The sequence below is a fragment of the Chlorocebus sabaeus genome, chromosome 7 (assembly GCF_047675955.1).
Source record: "Chlorocebus sabaeus isolate Y175 chromosome 7, mChlSab1.0.hap1, whole genome shotgun sequence".
Classification (NCBI taxonomy): Eukaryota; Metazoa; Chordata; class Mammalia; order Primates; family Cercopithecidae; genus Chlorocebus; species Chlorocebus sabaeus.
In genome coordinates, this window is record NC_132910.1 from 25599614 (window position 1) to 25621108 (window position 21495).

Genomic DNA, 21495 nt, shown 5'->3' on the forward strand with positions numbered 1-21495 from the left:
CCTCATTTATTTCTCATAACTAACACAAAGACATTTCTCTACACTTTTGAAGCTTTAGTAGCTTTGCTTCAATTTTATGATGCTTCCTGCAGGGATTGAGGTGGAATAAGAAGAACTGGAGTGTCTATTCCCTGTTGTCTGCCATCTCTCCTCCTTGTCTTCCAACTCTGAGAATGCTTTTCCACTCATTGGTTTATACTAAAACAAGGAATAAAATAAGACAGGAAAGAATTGGTGTTGTAAAGAAAGCAAAAAGATAGGGAAGAGAAATGGCATGTAGGCATTTTTGTTAAGTTCAAAATAGATGAGATTAATGTCTAAGAGTGACTTTCGTCTCTACTGTCTTAACATAATTGGATAGTAAAATTTAAAGTGATAAGTCTTTGTAAAGGTGGTAAGTCTAATGTAAAGGTACATTATATTGTTGATGACACTAGTTTAAATTACAAAAGTAAAGAAGTCACACTTTATGGAAAAGAATGTCTACTCCTCTAACGCAACTGATATTATCATATTTTGTACTAGAGCTGCTTCCAGATATTTTATGTATGCATCAACTATATAGTTTGAGGAATATATATGACTTATGCACTTAAACTTGTTTTACTGATTTGCCTTGCTGAGGTTCCGGTTTATGGTTATGTTCAGTGAATGTATCATTATTTGGTTCACCCTTTCTCTATTGTTAAACTCTTAGGTTGTTTCCATTTTTTCCTTTTAAGTATTATACTTGAGTATAGGTGAAGGGCTGTAACAAAGGGAAACCAAAATGCATAGCCAAGATAATTTGGCTAGCCAGGCATGGTGGCTCACACCTGTAATCCCAACACTTTGGGAGACGGAGGCAGATGGATCACTTGAGTGCAGGAGTTGGGGACCAGTCTGGCCAATGTGGTGAAACCCCGCCTCTACTAAAAACACAAAAATTCGCTGGATGTGGTGGCGCACTCCTATAATTCCAGCTACTTAAGAGGCTGATGAAGGAGAATTGCTTGAACCCTGGAGGTAGAGGTTGCAGTGAGCCGAGATCGTGCCACTGCACTCCAGCCTAGGTGACACAGTGAGACTGTGTCTCAAACAAAAAGATAATTTTGCTATTTCCCACAAAAGTCTGAATTAGGGGGCAGTCAATGGAGTTAGGCAGCTATGCATCATTCAGGGATACTGTTTTCTCCTATCCCACTGTTTCTATTAGTTTGCCATAGCTGCCATAACAAAGTACCACAGACAGAATGGTTTATACAACAGAAATTTACGTCTTAAAATTCTAGAGGCTGAAAGTCCGGGATCAGGGGATTCGTAGGGTTTTTTCTTCTGAGGCAACCTTGCCAGGTAGACGGCCATTTTCTCCCTGTGTCTTCTCATTGTCTTCCCTCTGTGTGTGTCTATGTCCAAGTTTCCTCTTCCTAGAAGGTTGGATTAGACCCCATGCTAATGACCTCATTTTAACTTAATTTTATTTTTAAAGACCATGTCTCCTGAAACAGTCACATTCTGAGGTATTGGAGTTAAGACTTCAACATCTGAATTTAGAGGGGACACAGTTCATCCCATAACATCGTTCCACCTGAGTGTTGTCCTTATCCACATGGTTGAAGTTGAATTGCCTCTTCATTTATGTTATCTTCTAAGGAAAAGTGAAAGAGAGAGCCCAGAACAAGAAAATCCGTCTTTAATAAAGTTCAACTAGAAGGTACATGCATCACATCTGCTAGCTTTCTACAGACCTGAATGTAGTCATATGTGGAGTACAAGGGATGTGGAATCCATAGTCTCTGAATGGGAGGCTATACTTTGGTAAATAATAATCTACCATTTACATAAGAACTTGAAGACAAATCTCTTACTTAGGATAGAAAAAAAAGATATTTATTTATCTAACATCCACATATCATTCAGCTTACCTATCCTGAATTCATTTTGTTCTGAAAACCTCAGTGAACAATCTCATCATTGTCTGATTACTTTCTAATTGGTTTCAAAGCATACTCCACTTACTAACTTTTTTCTGGGGGTTTGGTGAGATCCTGGTGTCACTGAAGGTATATCTTGGCTCAAATCTTACCCTGAGCTTTCCATAGATCTTAGATACAGAGATTTGCAATAAAATTTGTGCAACCTCACCTAAATGTCTTTAATTCTAACTAAACTGTTTATTATTCAATCATTGATAGAGATTTGATACTTTTTGACCGTGTTATACAATTTTGACAATTGTGTCAGGTCTCTTTGTGACTTTCATTTTTATATCTCTATCTTCACTGGATTATTTTCAGTCTCTTGATTATTACAGTTTTTAGGGTAGCCCTTCAGATTCTTCTAATTCGGTTCATTCATTTAGTTGTTCAATGCTATTAAGCATTTGCTATGTCAGGCATTTTTATAGTCACTTGGGATACAACAGTGACCTAAAGAGACAAAGTACTTACCCACCAGTAGCTTCCATTTTGGTTAGAGGAGACAGATAATAAACAAATACATACATATCTATGTAACAAGGCAGTGTCTTAGTGATACAAAAATAAAACAAACTAAGAGGGCTAGAGAATGATGGCATGGAGTTTCTTAGAAAGGGTGGTCAGGGAAGGCTTATGCTAACCTGAACAAACGAAGAAAGGAGTCATGTGGACAGATGAGGGAGCAGGGTTCCAGGCAAGTGGAGAAGCAAATGCAAAGACCTTGAGGAGGGCCTGCTGGGTGGTTTTTATGAGCTGCAAGGGGGGCCATTGTAACTGAAACAGTAAGTAAGGGAGTGATAGAGAATAAAGTCAAAGAGGTAGCAGCAATCCTGTCTTATAGACCAAGGAAGGATATTTGGATTTTACTCTAAGGCAGTGGAAATCCATTGGAGGATTTGGGGCAAAGAAATGACATTTGACTTGTATTTTAACAATGTACTCTGGCTACTGAATGACACATAGGCTGTATAGAGGTTAAGGGTATAAATAGGGATAGCTGTTAAGAGGCTATTGTAATTATCCAAGTAAGAAATGATGGGGCGTGGAGCAGCTTATAATGGGTGAAGATATTAAGCGGTGGTTAGATGGTAGATATAATTTTAAAGGAGAGTTGAAATGATTGGTTAAACAATTAGATATGAGGGAAAGAGAAGAATCAATCAAGTATGAGTCAAAGGATTTTGGAATAAGCAAGAGTGGAGGTGCCAGTTCTGGAATCCTCTTGAGATGAATTTTACTCAAGCCTGCGTATTTAGGGTATAGAATGGGCAAAAGAGAGGAAGGGGCTCTTTCCTGGTAGAGGGAACAGAGAATCAAAGGAAAGGAGGAAACGTTATAAAAGGCTTTATGTGCTCAATAGCAGGCCCAACGTGGTCCGTTGAAAGAGGGAAGTATGATATTGTATACAATTGTGAATTTTTTCCCAAATATCTTGTGCCTTATTTTGAATTTTTCAAAAGAATCTCCACCCGGCAGGAAATCTCCCCTATAAAGGGACCTTTTAATTTGAGACTCCATCTGGCCAAACCATTCCTCAAAATTCCAACCCAGTAGCCAAACATAAGGTCAGGAAAGGGTCTGGAATTAAATAGAAGCTCAGTATCATTCTCCTAAGAAATTACTAGAGATGGGGTGAAAACTGCTGGAGTGCTTTGTAAGCAGCTATCCGTTTATGTTTTCTTTTAATGCTCTGCATTTGAAAGTTTAGATTCATCTTTTACTCCCTGCTCTTTTTGTATTATGTTCAACCTTTCATAAAAGACTGTGCTTTGGAGTCAAGCTAACTTGGGTTTGAATCCCAACTCTACTGCTTAAAACAATTGTGATCTTAGGTAAATCATTTCACCACTCTGAGACTCAATTATATCATCTGAAAAATTGTGATAATTCTATCTTATAAAGTTGTTGTGAAGATTAAATGAAATAATCACCTTACATAAGCTAGTTAATGTAGGTGAATTGCCAAGCATAATGCCTGGTGACAAACTGTGTGTGTGTGTATGTGTGTGTGTGTACAGGCGAGTGCACATTGCTCACGTTTTCTCTCCATTCCCACTAAACTACTAATCCAGAAGTATACAACTTCACACTTCAATTACCACCATCCTCTTCATTACTTTTCTGGCCTAAACTCTCTTCCAGTATAGTCTGTTCTTTGCCCAACTCTTATATGAATCAACTTTAAAGCACTCATGCTTATTCCCATCTTTTCCAGACTCTCCTTACAGGTTTCATTTGCCTTACTCATCTTGCTCTTAATCCTATCCTTTCACTTTTACTTAGTTGTTCCTAACTAGATTGGATGCCTCTGTAAGGTTAGCTTCCTATCTTACGTTTATTTTTCCTTTATTTATTTATTTATTTATTTATTTATTTTTTGAGATGGAGTCTCACTCTGTCGCCCAGGCTGGAGTGCAGTGGTGCAATCTTGGCTCACTGCGGCCTCCACCTCCCATGTGGAAACAATTCTCCTGCCTCAGCCTCCTGAGTAGCTGGGACTACAGATGCACTTACCACACCCAGCTAATTTTTGCATTTTTAGTAGAGACAGGGTTTCACCATGTTGGCCAGGATGGTCTTGATCTCCTGAGCTCGTGATCTGCCCTCCTCGGCCTCCCAAAGTGCTGAAATTACAGGCGTGAGCCATCGTGCCTGGCCCATTTCTTTTATATATCTGTCCCACACCAGATTTCAGCCTTCTTATTCAGGCCACTGGTTATCTGTATGAACATTCTCTGTATGTAAAAACCTATGGTGTCATTCTTACATTACAGAAATACTCCCCTCAAGTTAACTTAATGGGAACAAAAGCTTTCTTGCAGAGTAACAGCAAATACGTCATTAATTCAACAACACATATTCATTAATGATATATCCATTGATTCTTCATTGATTTACTCAGCACATATTTTGTGAGTGCTGCTTATCCTAGGCACTATTTGAGGTCCTGGTGTATCGTGCACACAATAAATAATTCCGGGTGTACACCCGGAATTTATGTTTTCCAGATTATGCAAAGTAAGCTTATTTGGAAAGTAGTTTAGGCACTGCTTACTCCCAATTGTGTGTTCTACAACATGGGAAAGTACGTGTATATAATCAGTTTCTAAGTAAACAAGGATGGTTTTTAATTGTATCACTTTCACAAAACTATTAATCTGTGATTACAAAGAACCAAATTAAAGTGACTCCCAACCACCTCAGTTTTCAGTGTCAATCATTTAGTTTGATGATATGACTAATCAGTCTGACTCAAAACACCTACATTTTGTGGTAGATAATTATAAAGTAGTTCAAAGCTCCAGCTTTTACTATAAAAGAAGATCTTATACTTTTACCCAGAGGTAACTTGTTCCAATCATTTAGAAAAGTTGATGAACACTGTAAAAGACCCTCTGGGAGACTGTTAGTAACACTGTGATCATAGAACCCACACAGATCATTTCACGAAACAGGTAGAACCACTGATGGTCACTATGAGATTCCTATTATCAGTAAGCCAGCTGCCTCCATTGTGGCTTACAACATGGACAGAATATTTACTGTGAAGTCTAGGGCTTTGAAATCAAGTCAACTTCTAGAGACCTCTATTTAGTAGAATGTCTTTGACATTGGATCATCTGCCTTTGTAGAGAAGAGTTAAAGTTGAGACACAAAAAATACTTTCACAGAACAAGAGAGGTGACTAATGCCTCTGCAAGTTTTTCTTCTTTGCTTGAACTGTGATGAGTTTTTTGTTGTTGTTGTTGGTTTTTTTTAATAGTTGTTTCTCAGTGACCCATATTAAGACCAAATACCTACAGAAGGGAGATTTTTATCTGCTCCTATCTTGGGTTGATTATGGCAGACTATAGAAATTAAGGCCCTGCCAAGAGATTTGGAAGATACTCCAGAAAGCTTTATCTAGTTTACAGATTTGCCACTCTGATACGAATGTTCAGTGACTTGAGGAAAAAGGGATTGGGGGTAGAGGAAAGGATTGGAGAGGATGACAAGAGTATATGATGATCTTGTATTTTTAAAGACATCATGAAAGGGAGATATTTTTAGTAATTTTCCCAGCTTTCAATAGAACTACCAGAAATATCAAAGCAGTATTGTTACTCCTGCCTACTAAAATAGAATCTGACAATGACAGCTGACAGCATCCATGGTGAGAAAGAAGGTTTCACTGATATGTCACAGCTAGAGTTCACAGAAAGCAATTTCAAACTCTCTCCAGGTGACTGACTTGCTATTTGGTTCCACTAATTGTCTTCTAAGTGGTATGAGTGGTATTTTTTTTCTAAGTGGTGTGAGTTGTATTTTTTTTTCTTTTTTTATGGTTTTTTTGAATAGGTTTTTAAATTATTATACTTTAAGCTCTGGGGTACATGTGCAGAAAGTGCAGGTTTGTTACATAGATATACACGCGCCATGGTGACTGGATGCACCCATCCACCCGTTGTCTACATTAAGCATTTCTCCAAATGCTATCCCTCCTCTTGCCCTCCACCTGCCAACAGACCCCAGTGTGTGATATTCCCCTCCCTGTGTCCATGTGTTCTCATTGTTAAACTCCCACTTATGAGTGAGAACATGTGGTGTTTAGTTTTCTGTTCCTGTGTTTGCTGAGAATGATGGTATGCATCTATAACACATATTACCAGATATATAGAGATTTAACTTAATATAAAGGAAAATAAAACTTAGCCACCCTACAAATACAAGTTGCAAAGTAAATAGTTGAGAGAAGTCCTTGTAGGTACAGCTCACCAGGGTAATGAAGTCAACACAATTTGTACAGAAATATAGATCAGTCTCATACATTTCTACCACATTAGGGCAATAATCCTCTCTATTTCATTACTGACCACAGGATGCCATGATAATGAACATCTCAGTATATTTTAAAAACTTGTAGAAGCCTAAAGATTCAGCAACCAGATGAATGTAAGAAGAAATATAGTAAATTCCCTCTGGAGCACTTGATTCCTGGTTGCCTTCCAAGTTTAGTGGCAAACTACTGACTTGTTAAGGAGCCCTTTGCTCTCTGGTTCACCATGCTTTTAAGTGTCATTTTTCTATCAACCATATGAGAAAGTGGAGTGTTTTCTGTATTATCCCCTGAGTCATACTATTTCTCCCATCCTATGTCATTCAGGTTTTTCTGGTTGTTATTCCTGTACTTCATTTTCCTGAAGCTTGTCTCCCCTTCATTAGAGTAGATGTTTGAGAGGCTACGCTTAAGTGGTTTGCATTTAGAAGCATGGGAAAACTCTTCAAGCATTTAATTTAGACAATTACATATGTATACCAGGAAGATGAAATTCACATGAGAGAAGCAAGAAATTTTTGTTCTGCTGCCTTGCCACAGATAAAGAATCATCCGTCTTCTTTTTAGGGGGAGGGTGTTGATTTTAAAAAGTAATTATAGCATTGTGGAGAACTGACATGGGCCATAGAGTACTTCTTTAAAAGAGACAGTGGATCAGACAAAATAGAAAGACAAATAAAACAATACTATAGGAACATGAGACATCAGTTCTTCTTTCTCTACTCCAAAAATAAATTTATAGAGCACAAATATGTTCTTTAACTTTGCCAGAATATACAATTTCCAAAATATATTAGCAAAATTAATTCTGCTTAGATACATCTGGAAATGCCATTATTTGGGATCTTTGGAGTATATATAATGTACTGAAGTAGAAATTTACTATTTTCCAAGGAATTAGAGAGTATTCCAACAAAGTATCTTAAATAACAATCTGAATAGTTCGATTCTTGACCCTGGAAACCTGAGAACATAAAGTTTCCAAATGAAGCAATGACAGAACACACCAGCTGGAAACACCCTGTCGTGAAGGATGGATTGATGGTGCCAAAAGATTCATGACCACATACTTTCTATTTTATTCTTACTTAAGATTTTAAAGGGCATTTTAGTGTCCTTTATGTTGCTATTAGTATCCTTCATGAGTAAATTTTATGCACCCTGTCATCTATGCCACCCTTGGATTTTTTTGGAGGCGTTCATAAAAACTGGATGATTAGTTTCTTCCATTATCTCTATCATCACCTCAAATTTTAAATATGAAAGAGCCTCTGCCCTGTACCTATTGTTCTTATACTGACGTTGAAAAATGGTTGTCTTCAAGTAAGAATAATGTAAATGATGTCAAGCCAAGTCTTAGTTCTTCCTTTTAGAAATCTGAAGCCAATAACGTAGAGGGGAAAGTCATCAGCCACATAAGGGAGAAGAGAGAACACAGAAGATTAGACATGCATGCCAGGCTGAAAGAGGATTTCTTGAGTAATGATTTAGTGGCATGCAATAGCCTGAAACTTTATGAAAATGTAAGATGAATTTCTCCTTTACTACTTTCTTCTAAAATTATTTAGTAGTATACATTTTTCTCACAAGTTTTTCATATTGCAAAACTGATCACTCCTAAATATGTAAATAGCCAAGTTTATTCATGAAAGACTCTTTTAAAAGCCTGTTCACCCTGAACACAGTAACTACAGCTACCATCACCCAACCTAAGTTTCTTGACCCCATATGCCCATGACCACCTCCCCAGGCTTCTCTCTCTCTTCTCGCTGTTTTCATCATGTGCTTTGGTCGTAATGAACTCATTTTACCTCCTCCATTATATTAGATTTATTGTCAAATCCAGCCCACCTTTGCTTTTACTCTTCCCTGTGTCTGCATTGCTTTCTCTCTCCCTTTCTTCCCTGCTCAGGTGTCCATTAATCTTGCAGCTTTTCTGCAACTTTACAATATTTCTCTGATCCCCATATCTGATTTATATTTTCTTTTTGAGGTACTCCTACAAAAGCCTGAATTTATTCCCACCTTAGAATCTCAATTTATTTTGTAATTTTTGTGTTTATCTCCTTTCCTTTCACCCCAGATATTAAACTCACTTCATTAGAGAAATGTGCAACCACAGAACAGTTTCTTCATTTGATTTTATGCTGCCTCAAAATATGTTTTTCCAAATGTTAAAAATACTTTAACCATTGCTCTTAAGTTAATATACAAAATGCTTGATATTTTCTATGAGTCTCTACATAACCAGACACTGCCTATCTCTTCCATGTCATCTCCTGCAACTCTGCTTTACTCCTACATCTCAACCATACTGGCCTTCTTACAGTGTTTCCGAGAGTTCAGGCTGCTTTCTACCTGAGGGAAGCTTCTTGCCACCTTTATCACATTGTCTCCTCTACACAGAACACTGTCTATTCTAAACCTCTCTATTCCACATGGAAAAACTTGGCATGGATATGCCACATGAATACACAGTGCTGTTCAGACCCAGATCCTCTTGACACCTTCACAGTGCAGCACACATCACATATCACTGCCGTAGCTCAATTATTATTTAGGCAATTGCCTTTTTAATGTCCATCTTCCCAACTAGGCTAAAAGCTCCACGAGGCAATAACTATGTCTTGCTCAAGGAATATTTGTAATGAATCTTGCTCAAGGAATATTTGTTATGAATCTATCTGGTCCAGTTTATGGCATGTGTGGGAACAGTGACTAATTGAATATAGGGCTAGAAAATGATACAAAATAAAGATGTTGGGTCAGAAAATAAAAGACCTTGATTGCCATAACAAAGAATTTATATTTTATCCTAGAGAGAGTGAAGACCCATCAAATGTTTATAAGCTAAGATAATCAAATCTGTGTTTTAAAGAATAACTCTGGCAGCAAATTATATGGCTGACATGGTGGACTGGGAGCCAAGAGGCTACTATAGTAGATTATAAAAAAATGGCCACACATTTATTTTGTCCCCATGTGTATGTCCCCTTTGCAGGGTGACTTGGCCACTGTTCTTACTCCAAGTCTTTGAATTTCAACCTGATCATGTGCCTTGCCTTGGTCGATGACACATTAGCAACTCTTATGTAAGCAGAAGTGTGAAAACCATTTGCACATTGGGGTTTGACTGGTACTTTCCTGGGAACCTGAGGCCATCATGTAAAGTAGCCTTAGTACAGCAGTGAATTCCAACCAGATTTTAAATTTTCTCCATCCCATTTATAAGTATAACATTCCCTTCCCACCATTAGAAATACCTCTCACTTCAAACATTAATTCTCAGTGGTACATACTGACAATGTGCAATATTGGGGTAGGAGGAGGCATATGCAGTATGACTTAATCTCACAAGAGATTCCAATATGCTCTATGAATGCAAATTGAAAATCACTCTAAGTCTCACTGATACATGAATGAACAGTTAACTTAGCCTGGGGAGTTAACAGGCTCCACAAAGAAAGTGACATTTACCCTGGATCTGAGAAGGAAGAATAAATATTCATCAACTGGAGAAGTGAAAGAAGGGCATGTTAGACAAAGAGAATAGTATGTACAAAGGCAAATCTTACATCCCAAATGGATGATTTTAAATCTCTTTTATTTCTCTACAACTGAACACACACCCTGACGTTCTTAATCTTGCTGACAAAGCTATAGCACTTTCAAGGAAATCTATGGAATTACTTTACAGAGTCTAAAGTTTGCAGAGAGATCATCCAAATAAATTATTATGATAATTATTTATATTTATTATGAGAATAATAAAACATTCTTATTTTCAGGAACTTACTTTAAACATTTCCATGTCATTTTCATCTAAGTCTCATTCTCCAGAGCAAGTTTAATGTGGACAACAGGATTTGGTGATTGTTTATTTGTCTCAATTGTCAAATAGTTTCAGTAGGTCTAAAATCACGTTGATTTTATGAAATTGAATCTAAGCCTGGTTTTACCATATGTGTTCATTAATCTCATATGAAAGGGCTGATATCAATCAAGATCTCGTACCTGATTCCCATATATACTGAACTTCTGGAATTCCCTTAAACAGACACATATATGCCCTCACACCTACACCCACAGTAAATTAAGTCGCTGAAGGAAATTAGTGTCCTATAATGCTTCTATATTTTTCTTTAATGGAGCAGGTAGAACACCTTTTCTCTACACATTATAGGATTAATATTTAAAAGCATCATCTTCAACTAAGTGCAAACCTTTGTCTGCCCTCAGGGAAAGACTAGCCAATGAGAGGTTATTCTGGTGATGTAATGCTTGTTACCTTGCTCTCTTTCAGACATGATTGGGGAAAATGCTTTTCAGAGCATCAAATATGAATAAAATGTAATTCTTTCTCACATGACTAATTTTAGCACATAAGCCACCTTCAGTATTTCATAAATGTGTTGCTTAGGATCGCCCTGAGATATTATGCAAAATCATTAGAGTAGAGAATTTTTGTTAAGCATTGACATCTGTATCCACTGGCACTTGCCAATAACTCCCCACATTTCTTGAGAGATCACTTACTTCCGTATCCTGATCCTTATGTAAATAGACAAAGAATATATTAACACTAGCCAGCAGCAGATAAGCTTATTATTTCTTTCTCAAACACAGATACTCATGAAAGTCAAATCAAAAGGAATAGAAACCTAATATGTGTTTTCTAAAGTCAGATTAATCACTCTGTCTCTCATGAGCATGGACAGGGTTTAATCTTCATATCCATATACTTTATTTCAAAAACAAAAAAAAAAGATTAAAGCAAGTATTTGAATAACAAGGTGTGTTTACAATGATATTATAATCTTCTGCCTCGTGAATAATTTTCAGGTCTCTATTGATGCTACTAAATGTTTATTAATGTTCAGAGAAGCCCTAGCCCAGGTCAGGTGAAGACCTATTATGCCTTACATAGTCTAATTCTATGAAAACTGATAGGCAGGACACGGTGAATGTGTGTTGGTTTCCACCAGCAAAGTATGCAAAAATGCAGACACTGAGCTAAAAAAATTTCAGACAGATATTATTTCATGCAGTATCTCATTCACATTCCCTCCTCCTCTACTCAAACCTCACTTTTTGAGCAAAAGAATGCAGTAGTAAGCATGTTGTCTGAAAAACATAATTGGGAGGAGGAAGATAATGATGCCTGAGCAGACCAGTGGTTTATCTGATCTGACACCAGGAATAAAGTGTCTCCAACTGCTAAGCCAGCTGTGTAATTTAAAGTGTAATATGTAGTTCAGAGATGATGAGCTATGGGAACTCATAGTCAAAATGTTGGAAAATTAATATATTAGAACCTTTTCCTCTTCATTTCTTTTTTCCAGAATATCCTGCTAACACTTTGAGAAAACTGAGTTAATTTCTGGCACTTGAGCCATTCTTTGGACTTTTCTACTTGTTCAGGTCATGATAATACAGTTGCATTGGAATGGGGTGAAAGTATGGAATTATAGAGTATTTCAAACCTGGCTGTGAATAATGTCTCTACCATATAGGAGAGTGATAAGTCACTGTAACTTCACTGAGCCACAGTTTCCTCATCTATTAAAAGGAAATAATTAAATATTAATTATTAAAACAATGTGTATAATTCTTGGCAAGTAATTAATAGGTACTCAATTGATAGGTAGCTATGTTTTTTACTATTTTTTCATAGACAAATAATATCAAAGCCACTTTACCTTTCAAAGTTAGAAACCAAACTATATAAAAATAATTTTATACCCACAATAGATTTTCTGATATAACAAATTGTATGCCACTTTTAAATTTTGAAATAAATCATTTTGTTTTCCATTGAAGATTCAGTTTGCACTTAATTTTGACTTTCCCATATTATTTAGCAGAATTTTATTTTTATATATGAATATTTCAGAGTTAGTGCTTTACAAATATATGACTTTATGTTCTATTAGTATAAATGGTAGTAGCAGTATAAATAGTAGTACGGTAAAGAGGGGGAGGAGGAGGAGGAGGGGAAGGAGGAGGAGGAGGGGCAGGAGTATAAATGTTTCTTCTAAAGACCTGCCAAGTTTTAAAGGCATTGCTTCTCCAATGCTTGAGAAAAGGTCCTGGAAGGCATTTCTCAGGCCATTAAGTCAGCTTATTGAAAAGTAGAAAATGCAGTTTATCACCCTAAAGCAAAATGAGTAGCTCGAGTTTTTCAGTAAATTAGCTTAAACTAAATTGATATCGTTTACATCCAGTCAAAAGCACATTTCTGCAAATTGATTTTAGATTTTAAGTAAGGGCAATTTAAGTTCACTTTCTCAAAATCTGCTGAGTGCCCAAACTGTGCACCTTCTAAGAATTAAAAACAACCACCACAGTGACTTGGCTTCTGCCTTCTAGATGCTGGTGTCTAGTTAAGGGAACAGACAGTGCACAGTGTATTAAGTTCCATAATGGAGGTAGGTATAAAATTATTGGAAATATAGATGGTGGGACTTTCGATTCAACACTGGAGGAATGAGTTTTTCAGGAAAATTATAGACAGGTGACATTTCATTGGCTTTCAAGAAATAATGAGTTTCTTGTTTGGATAAGATGAAATAATGATCCGAGTAGAAGGAACAGTTAGAACAAAGGAAGAAAGGACTAAAAATTCATAGCTATTTGTTGAATGACTATTGACCCATTCTAATGTTTCTACAGAATAGAATGCATTAGATGTAAATGTGGCAATGGAAAAGTTGTGCTTTCTGTATAGAGAGGCTGTCTGGCAAACTGAAATATTACCTTCCAAATCACAGTATTCTTATCTTTTCTTTCTAACATGCCATCAGAAAATTCATAACACATGTTAACTATATATATTTGTGATATATTTAAGCTTACTGGACCTTTCTTCAAATAAAGCAATATTATTCCTTTGCTTCTCCTCTAATTTAAAAAATTATTCCAATGTACTGTTCACTTCAAATAAAGTAAAGGTAAATTCCACAAATCATCTTTCAAAAGGACGACATAAGTTGTGCAAAAATAATACTAAAGATATAGACAACATCTATTGATTTTGATTCATGCAGAAGCCTATATGAGCTAATTGTAAAAGGCAATACATCTAAATAGCATGTGGTTAATAATGTCAGATTATACATTAAAGAAATATTGTCTATGCTAACTTTTTACTAAAAGTTATTTAGAAAAACTTCATTGCTCTTATTTCACACACACAGTATACCATCAAGTAAATGAATGCAGTAAGTCATTCACCTTTCATACTGTGGGTGTGAAAACATTCTTAAATAAAACTTGCTGAAAGTTATCTGCCATTTTCTTTAAGTATACAGATTCTCCATGACTTATGATGGGGTTACATCCCGGTAATCCTAAGTTGAAAATATCATTAGGTCAGAAATACATTTAATACACCAAACATCATACCTTAGTCTAGGCTACCATAAACATGCTCAGAACACTTACATTAGCCTATATTTGGACAAATAATCTCATAATGCAGTACATTGTAGAGTATTGGTTGATCATGGTTGATCATTGGTTGATCTCATAGCTGACTGGGAGCTTTGGCTTATTCCCACTACTCAGCATCTTGAGAAGTATTGTATCACATATCACTACCTGGGAGAAAGGGCAAAATTCAAAATTTGAAGTATAATTCCCACTGAATCTGTATAGCTTTTGCACAGTTGAAAAATCAAAAAAATTTAAGTGAAACCATTGCAAACTGGGGACCATCTGTATTCATTGAATAAGTTTCCATACCTCTGAAGAGGACTATGTATGTGTTCATAATTCAAGCATATTTAATGATACTTATTAGACTTGAATTGAAATGTATTATCCACATATACATTGTGATATTGTTATAACCGGAATAATTCTACTTAATAAATGGTATGTGCTGAACTTTCTATATTCTGTGTCCCTTTTGTGACTAGTATCATGTATTTTAGAATTAGTTAACTAGAATTACAGGTAACTGGGTCAATTATGGGTTTCATTATGTAAAACAAACTGAGCTGCATGGAGCTTGAACCTACAGTGTTGGTCCATTGTGGTCTTTCTGTCCGCCTTAGATACCATCCACAGAATTATTCATCTAAGTGAACGTGCTGTTTGTGTGTGTATGTTTGTCTGTTTATTACAGCCTACTTGAGTCTAAAAATTATTTGTATATATAATGAAGAAAGAACCACTATATTCAGCATGTTTAAAAATATTAAAATCTCAGATAATTTTAAAATAAAGAATATTGTTTGGTTTTTTTCCTTATCAGCTGTTAAGAAGAAAGCTGGCTTTATCACTCCAGTTCCAGGAGGTGTGGGACCCATGACAGTGGCAATGCTTCTCAAGAACACCCTTCTGGCAGCTAAACAAATCATTTACTAGATCACATGAAAGGATGAAGCAAACTGAAGTCATGCTATTTGTTTATTTGACAAAGGGTAAAACCTTTATATTTTACTACAAAGCTATTTATTTCTACATGGTATTTATTTTTTCATGGGTGAAATCATTGTGAATCAAATGATTAACATAATTTTAGGCATTTCCTGCTAATTTATTTTGAGTTTTAAGAAAACAACCAAAACAATTCCAATGAAAATTTTAGTAACAATTGTTTATTTTGAGGATATTTGTTCTTAACATTAAAACAATAAAGGGCTCATAATAAATAAATATATTTTTGACACAATCAAATATTACATATAATATGTTTTCAACAAATGTCCTGTCAGTGAAATGGGTACCCATATAAAATGTAATTTAGGTTTTGCTATTTGCATGCTCACATTTTCAGTATATTTTATGATCTATGTCATATGCTGAAAAAGAGCTTGCTTACTGCAAGAAAAATGGAATATTGAAAATAAAATCTTGATCTCAACTATCCCCCAAATGCATCCTATAAGTCCATCCTAATGAGAAATGATGTTCTATTTAAGGAAAGGGAAATATTCCAGGAAGGGAAAAAATGCAATGCTACTTGGAAGGGTAATGATTTTATCACATTGTGAGTGACTACTAAGGGTAGTGATTATATCACATTGTGAATGACTACTTGCCACAGTAAAAATACATGAAGAATGTCTTAGGCTTAAATGTTGTTTCTTTCTTCTTCTAAAAAATATTTGGATAGTACCTTCACTAAGCAATAATGGAAAAATCAAAAAATAAGTAAACAGACAAAACTAAAATTGTATTTTCCCACAAATATAGTATGAATTAGGTCATATTAAAGAACAGCAGCTGTTAATGTTTGTTCACAAATTCAGAAATCTAATAGTAAAACATGATACTTTTAATGCGCCAAAACTAAACCTTAGTATACAACTAAAAATCTCCTGCCTTCTTGCCTACATGTCTTCCCTCTTCTGTTATAGCATTTGTTCCTCAAAGCAGACGCAACGTTTCTAACACAATTTAAATTAGGAAATATATATGAATGTCATTGAAGTCTATTTTGAGACTGCTAAAGCTGTTTAATTGATACTGTGTTTTCATGCCCAAATCCCAGTATGTTTATGTACCAATAATGACTCTTACCCAGCGCATGTCTTTATCAGTGTGTACTCGTGACTGTTTGTGTGAAAATAGACTAGATGTTTATAATTAATACCATTGCAACTGTATAATAAAAGCAATTTGAAGAAAAGCTATATTCTTTTTTTCTTCAGATAGATATAAATTTCTTACCCATTTCCTTACTACATCCTGGAGAAATGTACAAGTTTCTAAAATGTGAAAGAAAAGGTTATATAGCATATTCCACAGTCAATTCAGACCAATTGTTGTCTGATAATCCTGACAGAAGTTTAAATTTAAAGCTTCCAAGCAAACATTCAGAAAGGGCTTCTTTAATTTTTAAGGGTTCCTAACTCCCAAAACAAAGTGACTAAAATACATGTATGTGGAAAATGTGAAGACTGTAATTTTGAGCTCTACCCCAGCAGAGGTGCAGGAATAGTTCTTTTGGAATAACATTCAGAATTTAGACTTCCTGTAAACTAATTAAAATGCTGTAGAAGAAAAATTACTCTGACACTTGTTTAAAACAGTCAAGAAGATGTGAAGACCATTGCAGTGGATGAAAGAGACCGAACTAATTCTGAATACAACATGGACAGCTAGGGATTTATAGCCAATGAGCAGAGCTAGGGGATTGGTGGATGGAAAATTACTAAGAGGAACTTCAGATATTCAGGGCAGGGGGATTCTCACTGAACTGGCTTGTCAGGATGCTTGGTAACAGCAGGCCAAATGCTTAGATATCAAGGGAAAGGGATCAGAAACTAGATAAAATAGCAAGGGTGAGGGACTCTTTATAAACTGACTTAGCAGGATTCTTTGCTAAAACTGGGCTCGATGGGTCTAGATCAAGACCTGATCAGGGAGAGAGCTCAGAGGAACCTAAGGTTCGGTGACAGAGTCAACATATTACAGAAGTAAAGTCAATTTATTGGAACCATAACTTCATAGTTATTTGATGTCCTTAAAAGATAGACATGTCGGCCTTGAGGAGCGTAGAGATTGTTTTCTTCTCCTACCACATCTGTATCTGTAAAATATCTGTAAAGAGCACCCTAAAGAACATAATAAAGTTACAGAAATTATTATGAGCTTAGCATATATGTATGAAAGCAAGAGTTGCAATTAGACAAAAATGAAAGGTTTGTTTTGGAGAGTGGTACAGCTGGATAAGTATGCAAAAATAAATTAGAGGAGTGGATAAATCAGAATTTGGCAGTATTCAGCAAGTTACGAGAATTGTAGTTAGAGATCAGAAGTTGTTATCATTGACTAACATGAGAAAATTGTGAAAGGGAGCTGACTTTGGAGTAGTGATAATATGTTCAGTTTAAAAATATGTTAAGTTTGAGGTGATGACATAATACATAGATAAGAATTCTGAAGTAATATCAGTCTAGCAAGAGGATAAGAATTCATAGTGATAAGAATTTAGGACTCATCAGCATATACAGTCACACTAAATTCCTGGCCTTGGTAACCATTATACACACTCTGTGTCTTTCTACACTTACTCAGTAGTAACAACTATCCTTAACTGAGCACTTAGCATGTGCTAAATACTTTCCTCTTTTGTTGTTTTTTTTTTTTTTTTTTTTTTTTTTTGACAGGGTCTCGCTCTGTTTCCCAGGCTGGAGTACAGTGGTATGATCACTTCTTACTGCAGCCTCCACCTCTGAGGCTCAAGCAATCCTCCCACCTCAACCTCTGGAGTAGCTGGGACCGCAGGCGAGTGCCACCATGCCCAGCTAAGTTTTTAATTTTTTGTAGAAAGGGGTCTCACCGTGTTGCCTAAACTGGTCTCAAACTCTCAAACTCCTGGGATCAAGCGATTCTTCTGACTTGGCCTCCCAAAGTGCCTTTTTTTTTTTTTTTTTTTTTTTGTCTTTGCTCATTATTGACAATCTCCACTTAATAGATGAGAAAATTATTGACCCTCCTGATTATTAAAAAGCCTCAGCCAAGGCCAAATAGATAGAAAAGGTGGAATTTGAATTCACAACAAAATCTGTTGGGATGATGTGAGTCAGAAGCCACTCCTTTTACTACTCCACTCTGCCTTCCCTCAGATCCCATCCCCAACCCCAAGTCCTTTCTCTTATCACTGGGTGTCTAAATCCTACTTCTTATTTAAGATTCACTTCAAATGAAACTTGTCCATGAAAAATGCCATTCCTTAGTTCTCAGAGCCCTTTATGCACACATTCATGGCAGTTGTCACTCTCTACCCAGTACTGCAGTTATGTATGCACTTTGCCTCGATCCCTTTAGTTCCTTGAAGTCAAAATCTATGCATGATTTATCTATTTGTCTTACAAATATCATCTCACCCAGCCCGGTGCCATGGATATAGTAGTCATTCAATATTTTGTGAATGAATGCAACTGAATCCATGAAAGTGACAGAATAAACCTAGAGAGAGAATCAATGAACTGATCACCATTCTCTGCCAATGACCAGCAATAAATTTTGGTTGAGTTAGTGAAACAGCAAGGAAAAAAAGATAGAAAGGGGAGGGAAGAATAAACTTTCAGATATTCTCTCTTCTAAAATAAACTTCTAGAAGAAGAAAGATAAGGACATTTAAAAACCCGAGAACATGGCATGAGGGAAAAGTAATAGTGGAGCTCTTAGCCTCTCATTTCCATCTCCTTTCTCACCCTAACCTACTTTAATGCATATTAAGAATGAATAAAGATATCAGAAAAACCACCTTACAGTATCCATCTCCTGCATTCTTTAGGATTTGGAGAAAGAACTTTTGGGTGAGAGGTTTGAAGACGTGAAGGGAGTGGACTTTCCTGTAAAGACTGTAAGTGGGAGCCATGAGTACAGACCCCAGAGGAAAGGCAACATGTTTGATGACTTAGAGTTACTTTCTAGTATACACCATAAACTAAAGCAGAAGATGGGTTTCTATATTAAGTGGCCCCGTTTATCAGAGAGGCTGCAGTTCCATCTCTCAGCCCAGATGTGAGTGAAAATCACAGTTTATTAAATATTTAGTTTTTTTCTAATAAAGGTAATTTATTTAAAGCTTGATTTTAGGAGATAATTAAGGGAATTCTTTTGAGATCACTTCAACAACTCCAAGAGGACACAGCTAGGGAAATGGAAACAGCATATGATTTAGAATGTGAAAATATAGAATTGAAGTCCTTTTGTTTGTTTGTTTGTTTTGTTTTGTTTGAGACAGGGTCTGTAGCACAGGCTGGGGTGACATGATATAATCATGGCTCATTGCAGCCTTGACCTCCCAGGCTCAAGTGATCCTCCTACTGAGCCTCTCAAGTAACTCAGACTACCATGCCCAGCTAATTTATTTTTTGTAGAGTCAGGGTCTTGCTCTGTTGCCCAGGCTGGTCTCAAACTCCTGGGCTCAAGCAATCCTCCTCCCTCAGCCTCTGAAAGTGCCGAGATTACAAGTATGAGCCACTGCACCTGGCCAGGATTGAAGTCCTGACTCTAGAAATGTCCTTTGGCACGTCACTTAATTCTTTTGAGCCTCAATTTGTCATTTGTCATGTGAGAATAGAAATAATGCCTGTTATTTATTTCCTTATTCTCTGAAGACAGATTCATTAAGTATTTACTAGATGTTAGGCACTGGATTTGTATGGGCCAGGGTTACTGAAGAAAGAATTGAGATGTGTAGGGAAACCTGTAAAGTGCAAAGGACTGCACCAGCTACAGTTAAGAGTTTTTACAAAGATAATCTTTGTACTTTGGTGTCTCAGTCTTAGAAATAAAGTATTTAATCCCAGCACTTTGGGAGACCAAGGTGGGTGGATCACAAGATCAAGAGATCGAGACCATCCTGGCTAACACGGTGAAACCCTGTCTCTACTAAAAATACAAAAAAATATCGGGGCATGGTGGTGGGCGCCTGTAGTCCCAGCTACTCAGGAGGCTGAAGCGGGAGAATGGCGTGAACTCGGCAGGCGGAGCTGGCAGTGAGCCGAGATCGCGCCACTGCACTCCAGACCGGGCAACAGAGTGAGACTCCATCTCAAAATAAAACAAATAAATAAATAAAAATAAAAAAGAAAGGAAAAAAAGAACTAAAGTTTTCAATATGAGTCCTAACATCTCCCTCCAGAAACTACAAAAAGAATTGTGATGGTTTATTTAATCTTTTGTAAATGATTTCTTCTTAAATACTCAGCAATGGTGCAAAGAAGATTGTTCAATTTATAATTCAAATGTTATTTGCCTGGGAAATATATTATCCAGAAATTGACTTAGTAATCAACAGGTTTTAAAAAACCTACAAAAGTAGAAACACAAAATGTAGACACATTTAAAGTGAGTCAAGTACTATTATATTATTTTAACTTTAAAATGATGACTCCTGTGGTAAGTGATTGCCTAAGTTATAATGAGTTCAACAAGTTTGTTCTTGTGTGATTTCTAATACCACGTTTATATTCGAATAGTGAAATGGCTCCTTTCTGGTAAATCTAATTTGCTGGGTGGACATGATGCAAAAGATAACCTATCTTGACTTAAATATGTTTTTAGGGTTTTGAGGTTTCAAGTTTCAAGAAAATACAAGCAATTGAAATTCCAGGCAGAAAGACTCAATGCCTCAGGAAGATATATTTATAAATTATTTATAGTAATTTGGGGCAAGTGAAAATTTCTGTAGTTGTAAAATATAGTAGCTGTAATGACATATTTTGGCCTTTAAAGTGCCACTTTAATAATTACAACTAGATGAACATTGAGAAATAATTTGAATGTCGTCTTAACTTGGAATCTTTCTATTCATTGGATGTATCCAAACTAAATGTCATCTTAATTTTCTCTTAATGGAGAATTTTAATATTATTATTATTGCTATTATCATTATGTTGGTACTTTACTGGTTCTCTGTAGCTTAATCATCGGGATGCAGATTTAAGCATTGTTGTTTCTGGAACATGGTAGCCCATTTCATTTACTCAGGAAAATGTTAAATAGCAGGATGACAGAAAGGTGAATGTTATACTATTACAAATAATTTTATTTACAGCACTTATCATAGTAAAACTAAGAAACAAACACTAAAATGGAATATGAAATGTCTGTGTTTTCACAAATTTAACTGTTATCTGCAACTAAATTAACAAGTTATCTTGATTTGAAATAGAACTCATAGTCTGTAATGAAAGGTGGTATAACCAACTACAGTTTCAGGGATATTTCTTTTAGAAACAGGTTATGCTGCTT

The 21495-nt window shown here is 36.0% G+C and overlaps 1 protein-coding gene across 5 annotated transcripts in view; it reads left to right on the forward strand.

Annotated features, from left to right (window-relative positions):
• Positions 1-16411, forward strand: part of MTHFD2L (methylenetetrahydrofolate dehydrogenase (NADP+ dependent) 2 like) — a 190133-nt gene extending 173722 nt beyond the window's left edge. For 4 of the 5 annotated variants that reach the window (XM_007998883.3, XM_007998886.3, XM_073017407.1 and 1 more), the window contains one exon: positions 15032-16411. In XM_007998883.3, coding sequence (XP_007997074.2) covers positions 15032-15144 — 113 coding nt within the window. In that variant the 3' untranslated portion in view covers positions 15145-16411. The remainder of the gene's footprint in view (positions 1-15031) is intronic. The other variant, XR_012093364.1, reaches the window with a different exon arrangement.
• The last annotated feature ends 5084 nt before the right edge of the window (positions 16412-21495 follow it).